Source organism: Saimiri boliviensis, chromosome X, assembly GCF_048565385.1.
Source record: "Saimiri boliviensis isolate mSaiBol1 chromosome X, mSaiBol1.pri, whole genome shotgun sequence".
In the NCBI taxonomy this organism is placed as follows: Eukaryota; Metazoa; Chordata; class Mammalia; order Primates; family Cebidae; genus Saimiri; species Saimiri boliviensis.
Genome location: NC_133470.1, coordinates 45,663,303 through 45,678,721, shown reverse-complemented (window position 1 = coordinate 45,678,721; position 15,419 = coordinate 45,663,303). Strand labels below are relative to the sequence as shown.

General features: G+C 41.6%; 1 protein-coding gene across 1 annotated transcript in view; it reads right to left on the bottom strand.

Annotated features, from left to right (window-relative positions):
• Nucleotides 1–11,878, bottom strand: part of USP27X (ubiquitin specific peptidase 27 X-linked) — a 37,300-nt gene extending 25,422 nt beyond the window's left edge. Inside the window, exon 1 of the mRNA XM_074391555.1 lies at nt 11,750–11,878. Within this exon, the coding sequence (XP_074247656.1) occupies nt 11,750–11,878 (129 nt within the window). The remainder of the gene's footprint in view (nt 1–11,749) is intronic.
• Between the last annotated feature and the right edge of the window lie 3,541 nt (nt 11,879–15,419).

Genomic DNA, 15,419 nt, shown 5'->3' with positions numbered 1-15,419 from the left:
AAAACTCCCACGTGAACTGACCTATCATTTCTAGAAAGAGACAATGACCCTACCTTTCAGGGAGAGTGAGTATGTCCTGAGGCCCCATGATGAGCAATAAAGTTTGCTTACCTGTTATTGCATCTTACATATAGGTCTCTGCAACCAGGGGACATGCAAGAAGTTGTTTTGGTTCTGAGCCAAGAATACCCAGAGATTTCTGACCATTTCACCCTCACGATTTTCAAAAAAAGCAGAATTACAGAGTCCCCAGCACATAACTGTTTCCCAAGGCCACACAGTGTTGATGGGAAGAATACAGAAGGAAACAATACCTGGACTTTCCCATTGAATTCTGGGTATAGATTTAATTTACTAACATTTCTTCACCTGTAGGCATTGTTTATGAGATAGGAAAATTGGCAACAGTACCCAAAATTCCACAAGCAGCACCCAAGATTGAAGTGGGCTTAAAGTGTATATATCTTAGGAACCTCAAGTGTTTCTTCTTTTCTTTTTCTAACTTAACAGAGTTATCAATCTTCATAATAGGGTGTGGAGAAAGAAAAAACTGCCACAACATAATTAATTTTGATGGAAGAGTCAGCTAGATAATAAAATCCATCAAAGGGGTCATGTATTCATACAACCTGAGCTCAAATTGGTATGAGGATTATGACTACCTCAAACTCTAACAGAAACAAACCCCATTGCTGTTGATGACAGAGAAGAAATGAGGACAGCAGTCCAAAAATTGTTGGCTTGGAAGTAGAGCTATTGCCAAGGCTCATCCAGAAACATTCCTGTCTGATTGATTAGAAAATCAAATGGAAACTGGTGAAGGAATATGCTCTATTATTTCAGTATCAATTTGAAGTTTCAATTTGTCTATAAACCCTTGGCACTAGTAGTACCCTATGACAATTGATTGGATAGATTATTGGGGAAGCCTCCAACTTCTCCATGGGCAATAGCGATATCAATATCTATTGATGTCTATGGCTAACTTATTTATTCTATCATCTAAGTGATCTTGAGAGAGAACTACTAACTGCACAAGAAAACAAATTTTACTTTGAAGATGACTCCTTTGCACAGGAAAAGCTGGACTGGGGTTTCAGGGACTAGAATCTAAATAAGCTCCTATGCAAAATGGAATTGGATCTAGGAGGTTGAAATTGTGGCCTTTGGGCTTCCAGAACAACAATCTAACTTCGAGGATGTCCAGACACCATGGTAACAATGCCTGCCTGTTTATTTCTGACAGTCAGTAGATTGTAGGACTAATGGGGCATTCAGTACTTGGTGAACTCTATTTGGCATGATCTCTTCAACGTTTCCTGTTGGAAGATCAGTCTGACCTAACAAGTGCACAGACTCTGGAACCATTGTTGCCAGCATTCAAATCTACTTCTGTCATTTCCTAGAGGACCTCTGATTATGTAATACCTCTTTGCTTCAGCTCCTTCATCTGTAAAGATAAACACAGTAATAATAACGATCTCATTTTAGCATTGTTGTGAGTGGTGACTTAAGGTAAAATCACCTAGAACAAGCAAGAGCTCTTTCTATTAATATTACTATTTTCATTTCCAGGGGCCCAAAGCATAATTGTGAATGGAGAAATAAGAATTGAGAACATTGGATGCCTTGGTCAAAGTGTGCAGTAAGATTCTTTTTTTTTTCTAATTTCATTTTAGGTTTTGGGGTACATGTGAAGAACATGCAAGATTGTTGCATAGGTACACACATGGCAGTGTGGTTTGCTGCCTTCCTTCCCCTCACGTGTATCTGTCATTTCTCCCCATGCTATCCCCACCTCCCCACCCCTCATCCCTCCCCTATTTCTCCCCAACGGACCCCAGTGTGTTGTGCTCCCCTCCCTATGTCCATGTGTTCTCATTGTTCAGCTCCCACTTATGAGTGAGAACATACGGTGTTTGGTTTTGTTCTTGTGTTAGTTTGCTGAGAATGATGGTTTCCAGCTTCATCTCTGTCCTGCAAAGGACATGAACTCTTCCTTCTTTATGGCTGCACAGTACTCTATGGTGCAGATGTGCTGCATTTTCTTTATTCAGTCTATCTTTGATGGGCATTTGGGTTGGTTCCAAGTCTTTGCTGTTATGAACAGTGTTGCAACAAACATATGTGTGCATGTGTCTTTATAGTAGAGTGATTTTTAATCCTTTGGGTATATACAAGTAATGGGACTGCTGGGTCAAATGGTATTTCTAGTTCTAGATCCTTGAGGAATTGCCACACTGTCTTCCACAATGGTTGAACTAATTTACACTCCCACCAATAGTGTAAAAGTCTTCCTATTTCTCCACATCCTCACCAGCATCTGTTGTCTCCAGATTTTTTAATGATCACCATTCTAACTGGTGTGAGATGGTATCTCAATGTGGTTTTGATTTGCATTTCTCTAATGACCAGGGATGATGAGCATTTTTTCATATGTTTGTTGGCCTCCTGTATGTCTTCTTTTAAAAAATGTCTGTTCATATCCTTTGCCCACTTTTGAATGGGCTTGTTTGTTTTTTTCTTGTAGACCTGTTTTAGTTCTTTGTAAATTCTGGACATCAGCCCCTTGTCAGATGGGTAGACTGCAAAAATTTTTTCCCATTCTGTTGGTTGCCAATTCACTCTATTGACTGTTTCTTTTGCCGTGCAGAAGCTGTGGAGTTTGATTAGGTCCTATTTGTCTATTTTGGCTTTTGTTGCCAATGTTTTTGGCGTTTTGGTCATGAAGTCCTTGCCTACGCCTATGTCCTGAATGGTTTTGCCTAGATTTTCTTCTAGGGTTTTTAAGGTGTTAGGTCTGATGTTTAAGTCTTTAATCCATCTGGAGTTAATTTTGGTGTAAGGTGTCAGGAAGGGGTCCTGTTTCTGCTTTCTGCACATGGCTAGCCAGTTTTCCCAACACCATTTATTAAACAGGGAATCCTTTTCCCATTGCTTGTTTTTGTCAGGTTTGTCAAAGATCGGATGGTTGTAGATATGTTGTATTTCCTCTGAGGCCTCTGTTCTGTTCCATTGGTCCATAGCTCTGTTTTGGTACCAGTACTATGCTGTTTTGATTACTGTAGGCTTGTAGTATAGTTTGAAGTCCAGTAGTGTGATGCCGCCTGCTTTGTTCTTTTTGCTTAGAATTGACTTGGCTATGCGGGCTCTCTTTTGGTTCTATATGAAGTTTAAGGTGTTTTTTTCCAGTTCTGTGAAGAAGGTCATTGGTAGCTTGATGGGAATAGCATTGAATTTGTAAATTACTTTGGGCAGTATGGCCATTTTCACAATGTTGATTCTTCCTAACCATGAACATGGGATGTTTCTCCATCTGTTTGTGTCCTCTCTTATTTCATTGTGCAGTGGCTTGTAGTTCTCCTTGAAGAGGTCCTTTACATTCCTTGTTAGTTGTATTCCTAGGTATTTTATTCTCTTTGTAGCAATTGTGAATGGCAGTTCGTTCTTGATTTGGCTCTCTTTAAGTCTGTTACTGGTGTATAGGAATGCTTGTGATTTTTGCACATTGATTTTGTATCCTGAGACTTTGCTGAAGTTGTTTATCAGTTTCAGGAGATCAGGAGATTTTGGGCTGAGACAATGGGGTCTTCTAGATATACAATCATGTCATCTGCAAATAGAGACAATTTGATTTCCTCCTTTCCTATTCAAATATCCTTTATTTCTTTTTCTTGCCTGATTGCTCTGGCTAGAACTTCCAGTACTATATTGAATAGGAGTGGTGAGAGAGGGCACCCTTGTCTAGTGCCAGATTTCAAAGGGAATGCTTCCTGTTTTTGCCCATTCAGTATGATATTGGCTGTTGGTTTGTTGTAAATAGCTTTTATTATTTTGAGATACGTTTTGTCAATACCTAGTTTATTGAGGGTTTTTAGCACAAAGGGCTGTTGAATTTTGTCAAAGGCCTTCTCTGCATCAATTGAGATAATCATGTGGTTTTTGTCTTTGGTTCTGTTTATGTGGTGAATTACGTTTATGGACTTGCATATGTTGAGCCAGCGTTGCATCCCTGGGATGAATCCTACTTGATCATGGTGGATAAGCTTTTTGATATGCTGTTGCAATCGGCTTGCCAGTATTTTATCGAAGATTTTTGCATCTATGTTCATCATGGATATTGGCCTGAAGTTTTCTTTTCTTGTTGAGTCTCTGCTGGGTTTTGGTATGAGGATGATGTTTGTCTCATAAAATGATTTGGGAAGGATTCCCTCTTTTTGGATTGTCTGGAATAGTTTCAGAAGGAATGGTGTCAGCTCCTCTTTGTATGTCTGGTAGAATTCGTCTGTGAACCTATCTGGACCTGGGCTTTTTTGGGGGTCGTAGGCTCTTAATTGCTGCCTCAACTTCAGACCTTGTTATTGGTCTATTCAGGATTTCAACTTCTTCCTGGTTTAGGCTTGGGAGGATGCAGGTGTCCAGGAATTTATCCATTTCTTCCAGGTTTACTAGTTTATGTGCATAGAGTTGTTTGTAATAATCTGTGATGATGGCTTGGATTTCTGTGGAATCTGTGGTGATATCCCCTTTATCGTTTTTTATTGCATCAATTTGGTTATTCTCTCTCTTCTTTTTTATTAATCTGGCTAGTTGTCTGTCTCTTTTGTTGATCTTTTTGAAAAACCAGCTCCTGGATTTATTGATTTTTTGAAGAGTTTGTCGTGTCTCTATTTCCTTCAGTTCTGCTCTGATCTTAGTTATTTCCTGTCTTCTGCTAGGTTTTGAGTTTTTTTTATCTTGCTCCTCTCATTCTTTCAATTTTGATGATAGGGTGTCAATTTTAGATCTCTCCTTTCTTCTCATGTGGGCACTCATTGCTATATATTTTCCTCTAGAGACTGCTTTAAATGTGTCCCAGAGATTCTGGTATGTTGTGTCTTCGTTCTCATTGGTTTCGAAGAACATCTTTATTTCTGCCTTCATTACATTGTTTATCCAGTCAACATTCAAGAGCAAGTTGTTCAGTTTTCATAAAGCTGTGCGGTTCTGAGTTAGTTTCTGCATTCTGAGTTCTAACTGGATTGCACTGTGGTCTGAGAGACTGTTATGATTTCCGTTCTTTTGCATTTGCTGAGGAGTGATTTATTGCCAATTATGTGGTCAATTTTAGAGTAGGTGTGATGTGGTGCTGAGAAGAATGTATATTCTGTGGATTTGGGGTGGAGAGTTCTGTAAATGTCTATTAGGTTTGCTTGTTCCAGGTCTGAGTTCAGGTCCTGGATATCCTTGTTGATTTTCTGTCTGGTTGATCTGTCTAATATTGACAATGGGGTGTTAAAGTCTCCCACTATTATTGTGTGGGAGTCTAAGTCTCTTTGTAAGTCATTAAGAACTTGCCTTATGTATCTGGGTGCTCCTGTATTGGGTGCATATATATTTAGGATTATTAGCTCTTCTTCTTGCGGTGATCCTTTTACCATTATGTAATGTCCTTCTTTGTCTCTTTTGATCTTTGTTGCTTTAAAGTCTATTTTATCAGAGATGAGAATTGCAACTTCTGCTTTTTTTTTTTTTTTTTTTTTTTTTTTTTTTTTTTTTGCTCTCCATTTGCTTGGTAGATCTTCCTCCATCCCTTTATTTTGAGCTTTTGTGTATCTTTGCATGTAAGATGGGTTTCCTGGATACAGCACACTGATGGATTTTGGCTTTTTATCCAATTTGCCAGTCTTTTGATTGGGGCATTTAGTCCATTTACATTTAGGGATAGTATCATTATGTGTGAATTTGATACTGTCATTTTGATGCTACCTGGCTGTTTTGTTGGTTAGTTGATTCAGATTCCTGATTGTGTTGATGCTCTTTTACCATTTGGTATGTTTTTGGAGTGGCTGGTACTGGTTGTTCCTTTATATGTGTAAAGTCTCTTTCAGGAGTTCTTGTAGAGCAGGTTTGGTGGTGATGAAATCTCTGAGTACTTGCTTGTTTGCAAAGGATTTTATTTTTCCTTCACTTATGAAGCTTAGTTTGGCTGGATAGGAGATTCTGGGTTGAAAGTTCTTTTCTTTAAGGATGTTGAATATTGGCCCCCAATCTTTTCTGGCTCATAGGTTTTCTGCTGAGAGATCTGCTGTGAGTCTAATGGGCTTCCCTTTGTGGGTAAGCCGACCTTTCTCTCTGGCTGCCCTTAGCATTTTCTCTTTCATTTCAACCCTGGTGAATCTGATGATTATGTGCCTTGGGGTTGCTCTTCTTGAGGAATATCTTTGTGGTGTTCTCTGTATTTCCTGGATTTGAATATCGGCCTGCCTTGCTAGGTTGGGGAAGTTTTCCTGGATAATATCCTGAAGAGCATTTTCCAGCTTGGATTCATTCTCTTCATCACATTCAGGTACACCTATCAAACGTAGATTAGGTCTTTTCACATAGTCCCACATTTCTTGAAGATTTTGTTCATTCCTTTTTGCACTTTTTTCTCTGTTCTTGCCTTCTCTTTTTATTTCATTGAGTTGATCTTCGACCTCTGATATCCTTTCTTCTGCTTGGTCAGTTTGGCTGTTGAAACTTGTGCATGCTTCGCGAAGTTCTCGTGTTGTGTTTTTCAGCTCCATCAATTCACTTATATTCCTCTCTATGTTGTCCATTCTCGTTAGCATTTTGTCCAATCTTTTTTCAAGGTTCCTAGTTTCTTTACATTGGGTTAGAACATGTTCTTTTAGCTCACTGTAGTTTCTTACTACCCACCTTCTGAAGTCTGATTCTGTCATTTCATCACACTCCTTCTCCATCTGGTCTTGTTCTCTTGCTGGTGAGGAGTTGTGATCCCTTTTAGGAGGAGAGGTGTTCTGGTTTCGGGAGTTTTCATCCTTTTTGTGCTGGTTTCTTCCCACTTTTGTGGGTTTATCCACCTGTTGTCTTTGTAGTTACTGTCTTTCAGATTGGGTCTCTGAGTGAGCTTCCAGTTTGTGGGTGCTGAGGTTACTTCTTTTTTTTTTTTTTTTTAAGCTTTCCTTCTAACAGTCTGGCCCCTCTGCTGCAGGACTGCTGAGGTCCTCTCCAGGCCCTGCTTGCCTGGGGATCACCTGCAGTAGCTGCAGAACAGTAAGGGTTGCTACCAGTTTCATCTTCTGCTATCTTTGTCCCAGAAGGATGCTCACCAAATGTCAGTCCGTTCTCTCCTTTATGAGGTGACTCTTTGTATCTATGGGGGTCAGGGAGCTACTTGAGGAGACTGTCTGTCTTTTATCAGGGCTCAAGTCCTGAGCTGTGAGCTCTGTTGTTCATTCAGAGGTGCTGGGCAGGTACATTTAGGTCTGCTGCAGCTGAAGTCATAAACTGCTTTTTGTTCCCAGGTGCTGTGTCCCGGGGAGTTAGGGCTTTATGAGTTTCCATTGTGCTGCTGCCCTTTTTGTTTTTTCTTTCAGGGCTGCCCCACCCAGCTAACAGCCCACCTAGTCACTGTCTGCCTGCAGAGGCTTTGCTGAGCTGCTGTGGGCTCCACCCAGCTGCCATGTGATCTTCCCTGCAGTCCTGTTTATATGGGCATGGTTAGAACTGCCTCAGCAACGGTGGCCCTGCCTCTGTTATGGCGGACTCTCTCTGTTGTGGCAGGTTGGCTCGGCAATGGTGCATTGCCTCAGCAAGGGAGGTCTGCCTCTGTAGTGGTGAAGAGTCTCAGTAATGGCGGATGCCCCTCCCCAACAGAGCCGGACCATCCTGGGTTCAGCTGTGCTTGCTGTGAAAAGCTCAACCCAGAGCATTTTCAATTACTGTTTTTGTTGTCGTTGTTGTCGTTGGGGGGGGTGGGGTGGGACCAGCTGAGCCTGATCACCTGGCTCCCTGACTCAGAGTCTTTTTTTTTTATTTTTTAAGTTGAATGATCCAGCGTTCCAGTCGCCTGTTGAAAAGGCACCGGGATCTCCCATGCCGCGACTCACTAAGTCAGCTCAAACAGTGGCACTGAGGCTCCTGGCGGGTTTTTTGCCTAGGAATCTCCTGGCCTGGCTCACTATTTCAGATGAATGGGCAACTCTGCCGTGTCAGGGCTCCGATTGCCAGCTAAGAGGGCTCCCAGACCAGTGGCTTTTGTACAGAGAACTGCCACAACAGGGTGTGGTCAAAGCAGCCGTGTGGGCCAAATCAGCCCTGCGGGGGCCAAAACAGTGCACCAGCCAGCGGCGCTGGCGACCCCTCTGCCTGGGTATCTCCTGGTCTGTGGGCAATAAAAATTCGTCTGGAAATGCCGCGTCCACTCACCCTCTGCACTTTCACTGGGAGCTGAAGTCCTGAGCTGTTCTTAGTCAGCCATCTTCCCAGCAGTCCCAAGATTCTTAACTATAAAGATCTCACAGCCAGAGACCTAAGCTGAATCCTCTTCTCTGCATTTTTGTTCCTGGTTGTTAGAACTTGGAGAAGCCCCAGGAACACCAAAGTATCACACACACACTGCTCTCTGATGAGTATGTCCCGATTTTTCCCTTTACAGTTCTGGAAACCCTAGTCATAACTAACCAGTCAGTACAGAATCTGTTAGTCTTCTAGAGCTGTTGTAACAAATTACCACAAACTGGGTGGCTTAAACAGCAGAAATTTATTCTCTCTCACTTCTGAAGGTTAGAAGTCCAAAGTCGGTGTTGGCAGGACCATGCTGTCTCTGAAGGCTCTAGAGGAGAATGTGTTCCATGCCTTTCTCTTAGCTTCTGGTGTTGCTGGCAGTCCTTTGCATTCCTGGGCTTGTAGACACACCACTTCAGTCCGCTTCTGTTGTAACATGGCATTCTCCCTATGTGTCTGTCACCATGTCTCTTCTTATAAGGAGACCAGTCATATTGGAATAAGGGCCCAACCTCATGACCTCATCTTACCTTAACTGTAAAGACCCTATTCCAAATAAAGTCACATTCACAGGTACTGGAGATTAGGAGTTCAACATATCTTTCTGGGGACACAATTCAATCCACAACAGAATCTGAGGCTATAGACATTGTAATGTATGTGAAATCATAATGCTGTCATACATTAGATGGTGGAGAGAAGTAAACATTGAAAGAAGTCTGGTTTTCTACTTGTGTAGAATGATTCCCGTGATGGTCCCAAACCAGCCTCCCTAAGAATTGCTTTCAGGTTACCCCTAGCTGGGGCATAACTTTAGGTAAACTTTGTCAAATACTTCTCAGAACTGGCTCTTCTTGGAGGTAATTCCAAGTTACTCTTGCTAAGTCGAGGCCATTCCAACTATGAAGGAGAATGTCCCCACAACTAAAAACCACGCAATTAAGATATTTTGCTGCTAGGGAAAGGTGGAGGCACTTTCAACTCAGAAACACCTGGTGAATAGCAGACTTCACAGATATCTCATATCTCCAATCTTATCGAAAAATGAATCAGGCCTAAAGGTTGGACTGCCTAAGGTTGTGAGGTCTTAAGGTGCAATTGAGCTAAAAGCTCTTCCTTTCAGGTTGATGAGCCTGAGAAAGCAAAACTCGTACATATTAGGGCCTGAATGACAACTGTGTTTGGAGGTCTTAATACATATGGGCTCTAAGGGTGGGAGTCAGGGGTAAAACACAGTTTTGCAAAGAGTATAACAATTAGTCTAGGGTTTTACATTTTAAATCAATTAGCTATATGATACAGTCCAAAGTCCAGGCCAGGACTCTACTGAGGCTGAAGAGAGGGTCCAAAATGATTGAGAATTGGTCATGGCACATTGCTAGATGCCATTTCTGTTCCCAGTCTTGAGTGGGAAGTGGGAGATGATGGAATCTCTTCTTGGTAATGTGGAAACTGGTTCTGGCAGTATACAGGTGGGACTGGGAATCAATCAGCCCTACTTTGTACATGCATTGCTGTTAAAGTGAAATGGGGTAGCTCAAACCTGCAATCCCAGCACTTTAGGGGGTCGAGACGGGAGGATTGCTTGAGCCCAGGAGTTTGAGACCAGACTGGGAAACATGGAGAAACTCCATCTCTACAAAAAATTCAAAATTTAGCTGGGTATGGTGCCTTAGACCTGTAGTCCCAGGTACTTCAGAGGCTGAAGCCGAAGGATCACTTGAGCCTGGAATGTCGAGGTTGCAATAAGCCACAACTGAGCCACTGCATTCCAGTCTGATTACAGAGTAAGACCATGTCTCAAATAAAAGAGAGAGGCAGAGAGAGAGAGGCAGAGCCTTCAATCCTTTCCCCAGGGATCAAAACCACAGATAGAAGTGAGGCTTTCTCCTAGAATGCCACATGTAATGGCCATAAAAATGTACCACTGAGATCTCCTGCTGTAGGAAGCATAGTTAACTGATAGCCCCAGCTGCCACCTGACTTGGTCCACCAGCATGTTTGCACTGAGGCCATGCTTCCCCAAGGCCACCAATGGTCACTGACTGAGCATGGTACAAGTACTACTGCTGGCTCATTCTTGCAAGACACAAGCTTCCTGTAATTCATCTGCCTGGCTCAAACTTTCTTTGAACTGTGTAGCAGTCTGGAACTCTTCCTATCCAATTCCTTCCTACTTCCTTCCTTCTCTCATTTCATAGATGTCAGATCTGGATTGCATTATGTAGGCCCTCCCTGCCTACTTCTGCTTCTTCCTCTTTATTACCCATAGGCATTTCCCCCAATACATTTCTTGTACATCTAATCTCATCTTGGCATCTGTTTCTTGAAGGTTTTGGACAGATATGAATTGTACTGTTGATGAAGTCCAAGAAAACAGATGGTCAGATGGGGTTTGGGGACTGGATCACTCATCACCTGGTGGGCAAATTGATGATGGGAACGAATAGTCACCTAAGTTGCAGATGGGAACACATAGTCTTTTCTATAAGATGATGATCTAAATGCTAAAGATTTCACCAGTAGTGCCCTAGGAAAATGTCTGGTGGAAGGGAGCACCTTGTAGGTACAATGATTCTGGTATTTGAAAAACAAGTCAGCAAAGTTGGCTGGTTAGTACAAATTTGTATCGATGCCCTACAAAAGGATAATGAAATTGAGGGCTGTTAATAAGCAATTAATGGCTAAATGTAAGAGCCACAGGATCTCATTTGTAGCTTATAAAGATGCCCTTCTCTCTTTCAGTAGAAGAGCAGACATATCAGAGAGGCAGACTCAGGACTTGATAGTTAGCGATCAGAGTTCTCAAGATGATTAATTAATACTCATCCCAGACAAGTCTGTCAGGGAAAAGTCAGAGCCTTGGTTTGAAAAACCTGAGACCTGAAAAAACAGGACGGAGACATCCCAGTAAGAGCTAGAATGCCCCTTGTGCTGAAACATACTAGTGAGGCCTCTTCTCCATGAAGCAAATGGTTCCCCTTTCAGGATCTGCCCCAATCTCATCTCCTAGCTGCCAGGGTAATGACCTGGATTAAGCTCCAGCATAATTCACCTGGAGATGTGGGGTGCATGATGGGGAAGGAAAGAGATTATGTGCTGACAGGGCTGGAAAAATTAGCTAGCATATATTAGCATGAGCCTGGGATTTGATTTTGAGGTGTTTGATCAAGGTAGCTCAAATATAAGATTGAATAACCGAGAATTCATCAGTTTGAGGGTACCTTCTTGTGAGGTGAAATTAACACTTAAGCAAGTACATCAGAATGGAGCAGACTCATGGCTAGGGTGACTCTTAGAAGCCTGCAGTAGGCAAAGGTTCATGCCGAGTAAAGTAGAAATGCTTGGGTTGCCCAGAGGATAGCAGAGGAAGGAATAAAGAGGCTGAAGGAATTGGACATGTTGAAATGGATATAGGTGAGGTCAGAAATCCTGCCAGAGGCTTATGTTCCATAGGGGCCCAGGAAATACTACTCACCAAAGCCGTAAGGAATGTATGGGTGATAAGGGTACCAGCATCACTTAGAAGTTCAGTGGCGGCTCTCACCTGCAAGCTAGGGCTGAGGATAGGAGCCGTGGTCACGGAGCTGGGCTCATTAATGTCCATGGGGATCATGGGACTTTGAAGTAATAGAGGCCAGGTGGCAGGAGTTAAGTGCCAGAAGCCAGGAGGCTGCAATCGTCATAATAACTGGCAAGGTCAGGAGAAGGACCAAGGGAGTTTGCTGTGTAAGGAATTGTGGAGATGATTAATAGAACATGGCATGTTTAGGAGAAAAATAGGCAACAAAAGGTACTGCTTAATATGTATAATCAGAAAAAGTCAAGAGTGGAGGGGGAGGAGGCTGAGGACAGTTACCTCAGTGAAAAGTGTGACTGTAAAGGGGTAACAGGAGGAAGATTTTTGTGGTGACAGACACTTCTGTGTCATGATTATAGTGGTTATACAAATCTATACTTATAAGAAAATGTCATAGAGTGATCCACAAACATACAAAATAATACACATAAAAACTGGTAGAGGCCGGGCGCGGTGGCTCAAGCCTGTAATCCCAGCACTTTGGGAGGCCGAGGCGGGTGGATCACGAGGTTGAGAGATCGATACCATCCTGGTCAACATAGTGAAACCCCGTCTCTACTAAAAATACAAAAAACTAGCTGGGCGTGGTGGCACGTGCCTGTAATCCCAGCTACTTAGGAGGCTGAGGCAGGAGAATTGCCTGAGCCCAGGAGGCGGAGGTTGCGGTGAGCTGAGATCGCGCCATTGCACTCCAGCCTGGGTAACAAGAGCGAAACTCCGACTCAAAAAAAAAAAAAAAAAAAAAAAACTGGTAGAATCTGAGTAATCTCCGTAATTTAGTTCATTGTATTGTGCCAATTGATTGCCTGCTTTGGAAAATGTACGATAGTTATTTAAGATATCACCATTAGGGGAATCTGGGTGGTGGGTCCATGAGACCTCCCTGTAGTATTTTCGCAACTTCTTATAAGTCTGTAATTATTTCAAAAGTTAAAAGAAAAAAGAGAGTTTTCTAGCAAAGGTCAAATCTCAGAGGCATATTAGCATAAAGAATAATAGCGGCCCTCGGGCTGGAAACAGAAATCTGTGTAACTGGTTTGTTATGAAGCAATAGTTACCTGAAAGATGGAGAAATTGTTGCAATTCCACATTTTTGTGCAGAGCAACAACAAAGTGTGTTTTAGGTCCAATGCAATGAAGGTACTGGCAATAGCTGAAATTCTGTTGGGTTTTGTTATTGAGATACATTCAACAGGATACCTTTTCACAGGCCAAGCAACAAAGCCCCACATCAAAACTTGCAGTTTAGCAGCAACTTGGAAGAAAATCCACGGACAATAGTAGGTCACTCTTTTAAGAAATGCTGCATCACCAACTGTCTTGATGGCATGGAGTACAATGTTGTGTGGGAAAACACAGACAGTTCAGCTCTGAGCTGAAAAGTGATTTGGGATACTTAGGTTCTAGATGTGAAGAAATTCTAGAAATACTTTAAGCAATTTACATCGCTTATATTTTTTATGTAATTGCAAGAGTCATATATGGAAAGATAATATATCTACATAAGCCTCAAAGAACTCTTTTGACAAATAAAAATAAAAAATTGCAAGTACTGAGAAAACAGCATGGCATGCTTTAATTGGCAGCCTTTTAATGTGTTAATACATAAAATAATGGTACATCTTACACTCGATGGCATCTTAGATTTGATGAAATACAGTATCTGGGGATGGCCCCTGGCCAGGCCTCAGTGAACGTCTTCCCCACCCCCCACCATAGCCCAGCCCTGACCATGGCTTTCACCTCTGCCCTTTACACCTTGAAGATGCTCATGCCTAAATCAGGACCCACACACCAGCCACTCCTGGAATGAGGCAGTCCCAACCTAGAACCTTCACTTCACCATGCTGGAGGCTTGACTTCTGCTCCCCAGAACATGAGGCATTTGCACCCTTCAACCTGCTTCAACCCCTATATCAGGGGCCTCCTCTGTTTTGCGTCCATACCCCACCTAATTACTCCAGCCTGCACATGGGAGACATTTGCAACTAACAATAGGAGCTATGAGTCACCTCCAGTAGGCAGCAAAGGGGAACAAGGCCAAGGTTGACCATTGTAATCTCACTGCAGCAGCCATCTGGATAGGGAAGCAGCTAGGGTTTTCTTCCCATCACGTCAGCATCATCTGCATAGCCACAACCCCTGGAAGGAGCTACTGGTTCAATTCATGGAGAGAAAATGATACAGACGAGGAGGAGAACCCTAGGTCTGGTTGGGAACTGTTGGGTTCTCTCCTAGGCCTTACTGTAGGCAAAGGCTATTTCATGATGGGAAGGGCAGGCCTGAGAGCTTCAGTTTTGGCAGAGTCATCCCATGGCATGAAAAGCAAAAATGAGAGCCCTGATCTTTATGTGTGTGGAATGTTTCAGTTTGTAAGTGCCAAAGTGATGCCTCCCAGCCTGCTCAGCAGCTGCCTAATCATGTTAGGGCTTTACTGTAAATAGGATACAGGGGAATTTGGAAAAGAACGAATTTTAAGGGGTAGCATTTGGGCAATTTGGCCAAAACTATGAAATTTTAAGTTGGTATAAAATGAAACGTTTCTAATAAATAATGTATGATCTTTCAGTAAATTTGAATGATTTGGGGTTCGATTTTCAATGATTTTATGAGTCAAATAGATTTGTTTCAGGTTTTGGGGGAGTTTTCTCCTTGTGGTTCTTTTGATATTTTTGTCTTTATTTCAATTTCATTTTAAGGCAAATAATCTTATTCTGTCTTTGGTTTTTAAAGTTTTCATATGGACTGAAATCAAGTATCTCCCAAACAGCAGTTTATACTTTTATAATTGTTTACTGAGTTCATTTTAAAACAATTTTGCTGTTCTGGCCATTTTTAAAAAATCATCAACAATGTTTCAATGATTTTGCATTGTATGTTCCTTTTATATTCAATACGTTTTTTATTTACACTGTCTCTTTTTGATTTACATTGTCTCAGAGTTAACAACGTGAATGTTCCTAGACTTTCCATTTGGACATTTGATTAAATTTTAAACCCTATGTGGCATTTTAAAACTTTATAAAAATTATATATTTGCATGTCTTTCAGAATTTGGGGAACTATTTTTATGTTTTTAAATTTTTTATGTTTTCGATCTAATTTATATAAGTATATTATACATGTTATGTTTGGCAGTTTTCATGAAATTTTTAGTTGCAAATTAGTTTAAAATGCATGCCTCCAATCACCATTTATTTTTCTTTTTTACTGTGGTAAGAACACTTAATATGAGATTTACCCTCCAAACAAATTTTAAAATGTACAATACAGCATTGCTAATTATAGGCACAATGCTATACAGATCTCTAAAACTTCTTCATCTTGCATTACTGAAACTTTATACCCATTGAAGACCAACTCCCCATTTTCTTCTCCCTCCAGACCCTGGAAGCCACCATTCTACTCTCTGCTTCTATGAGTTCGGCTATTTTAGATACTTCATATAAATGGAATCATGCAGTACTTGTCCTTTTGTCACTGGCTTATTTCACTTAGCACAAGGTGCAGGTTCATCCATATTGTCACATATGGGCAGATTCCCTTTTTAAAAAGACTGAATAATATT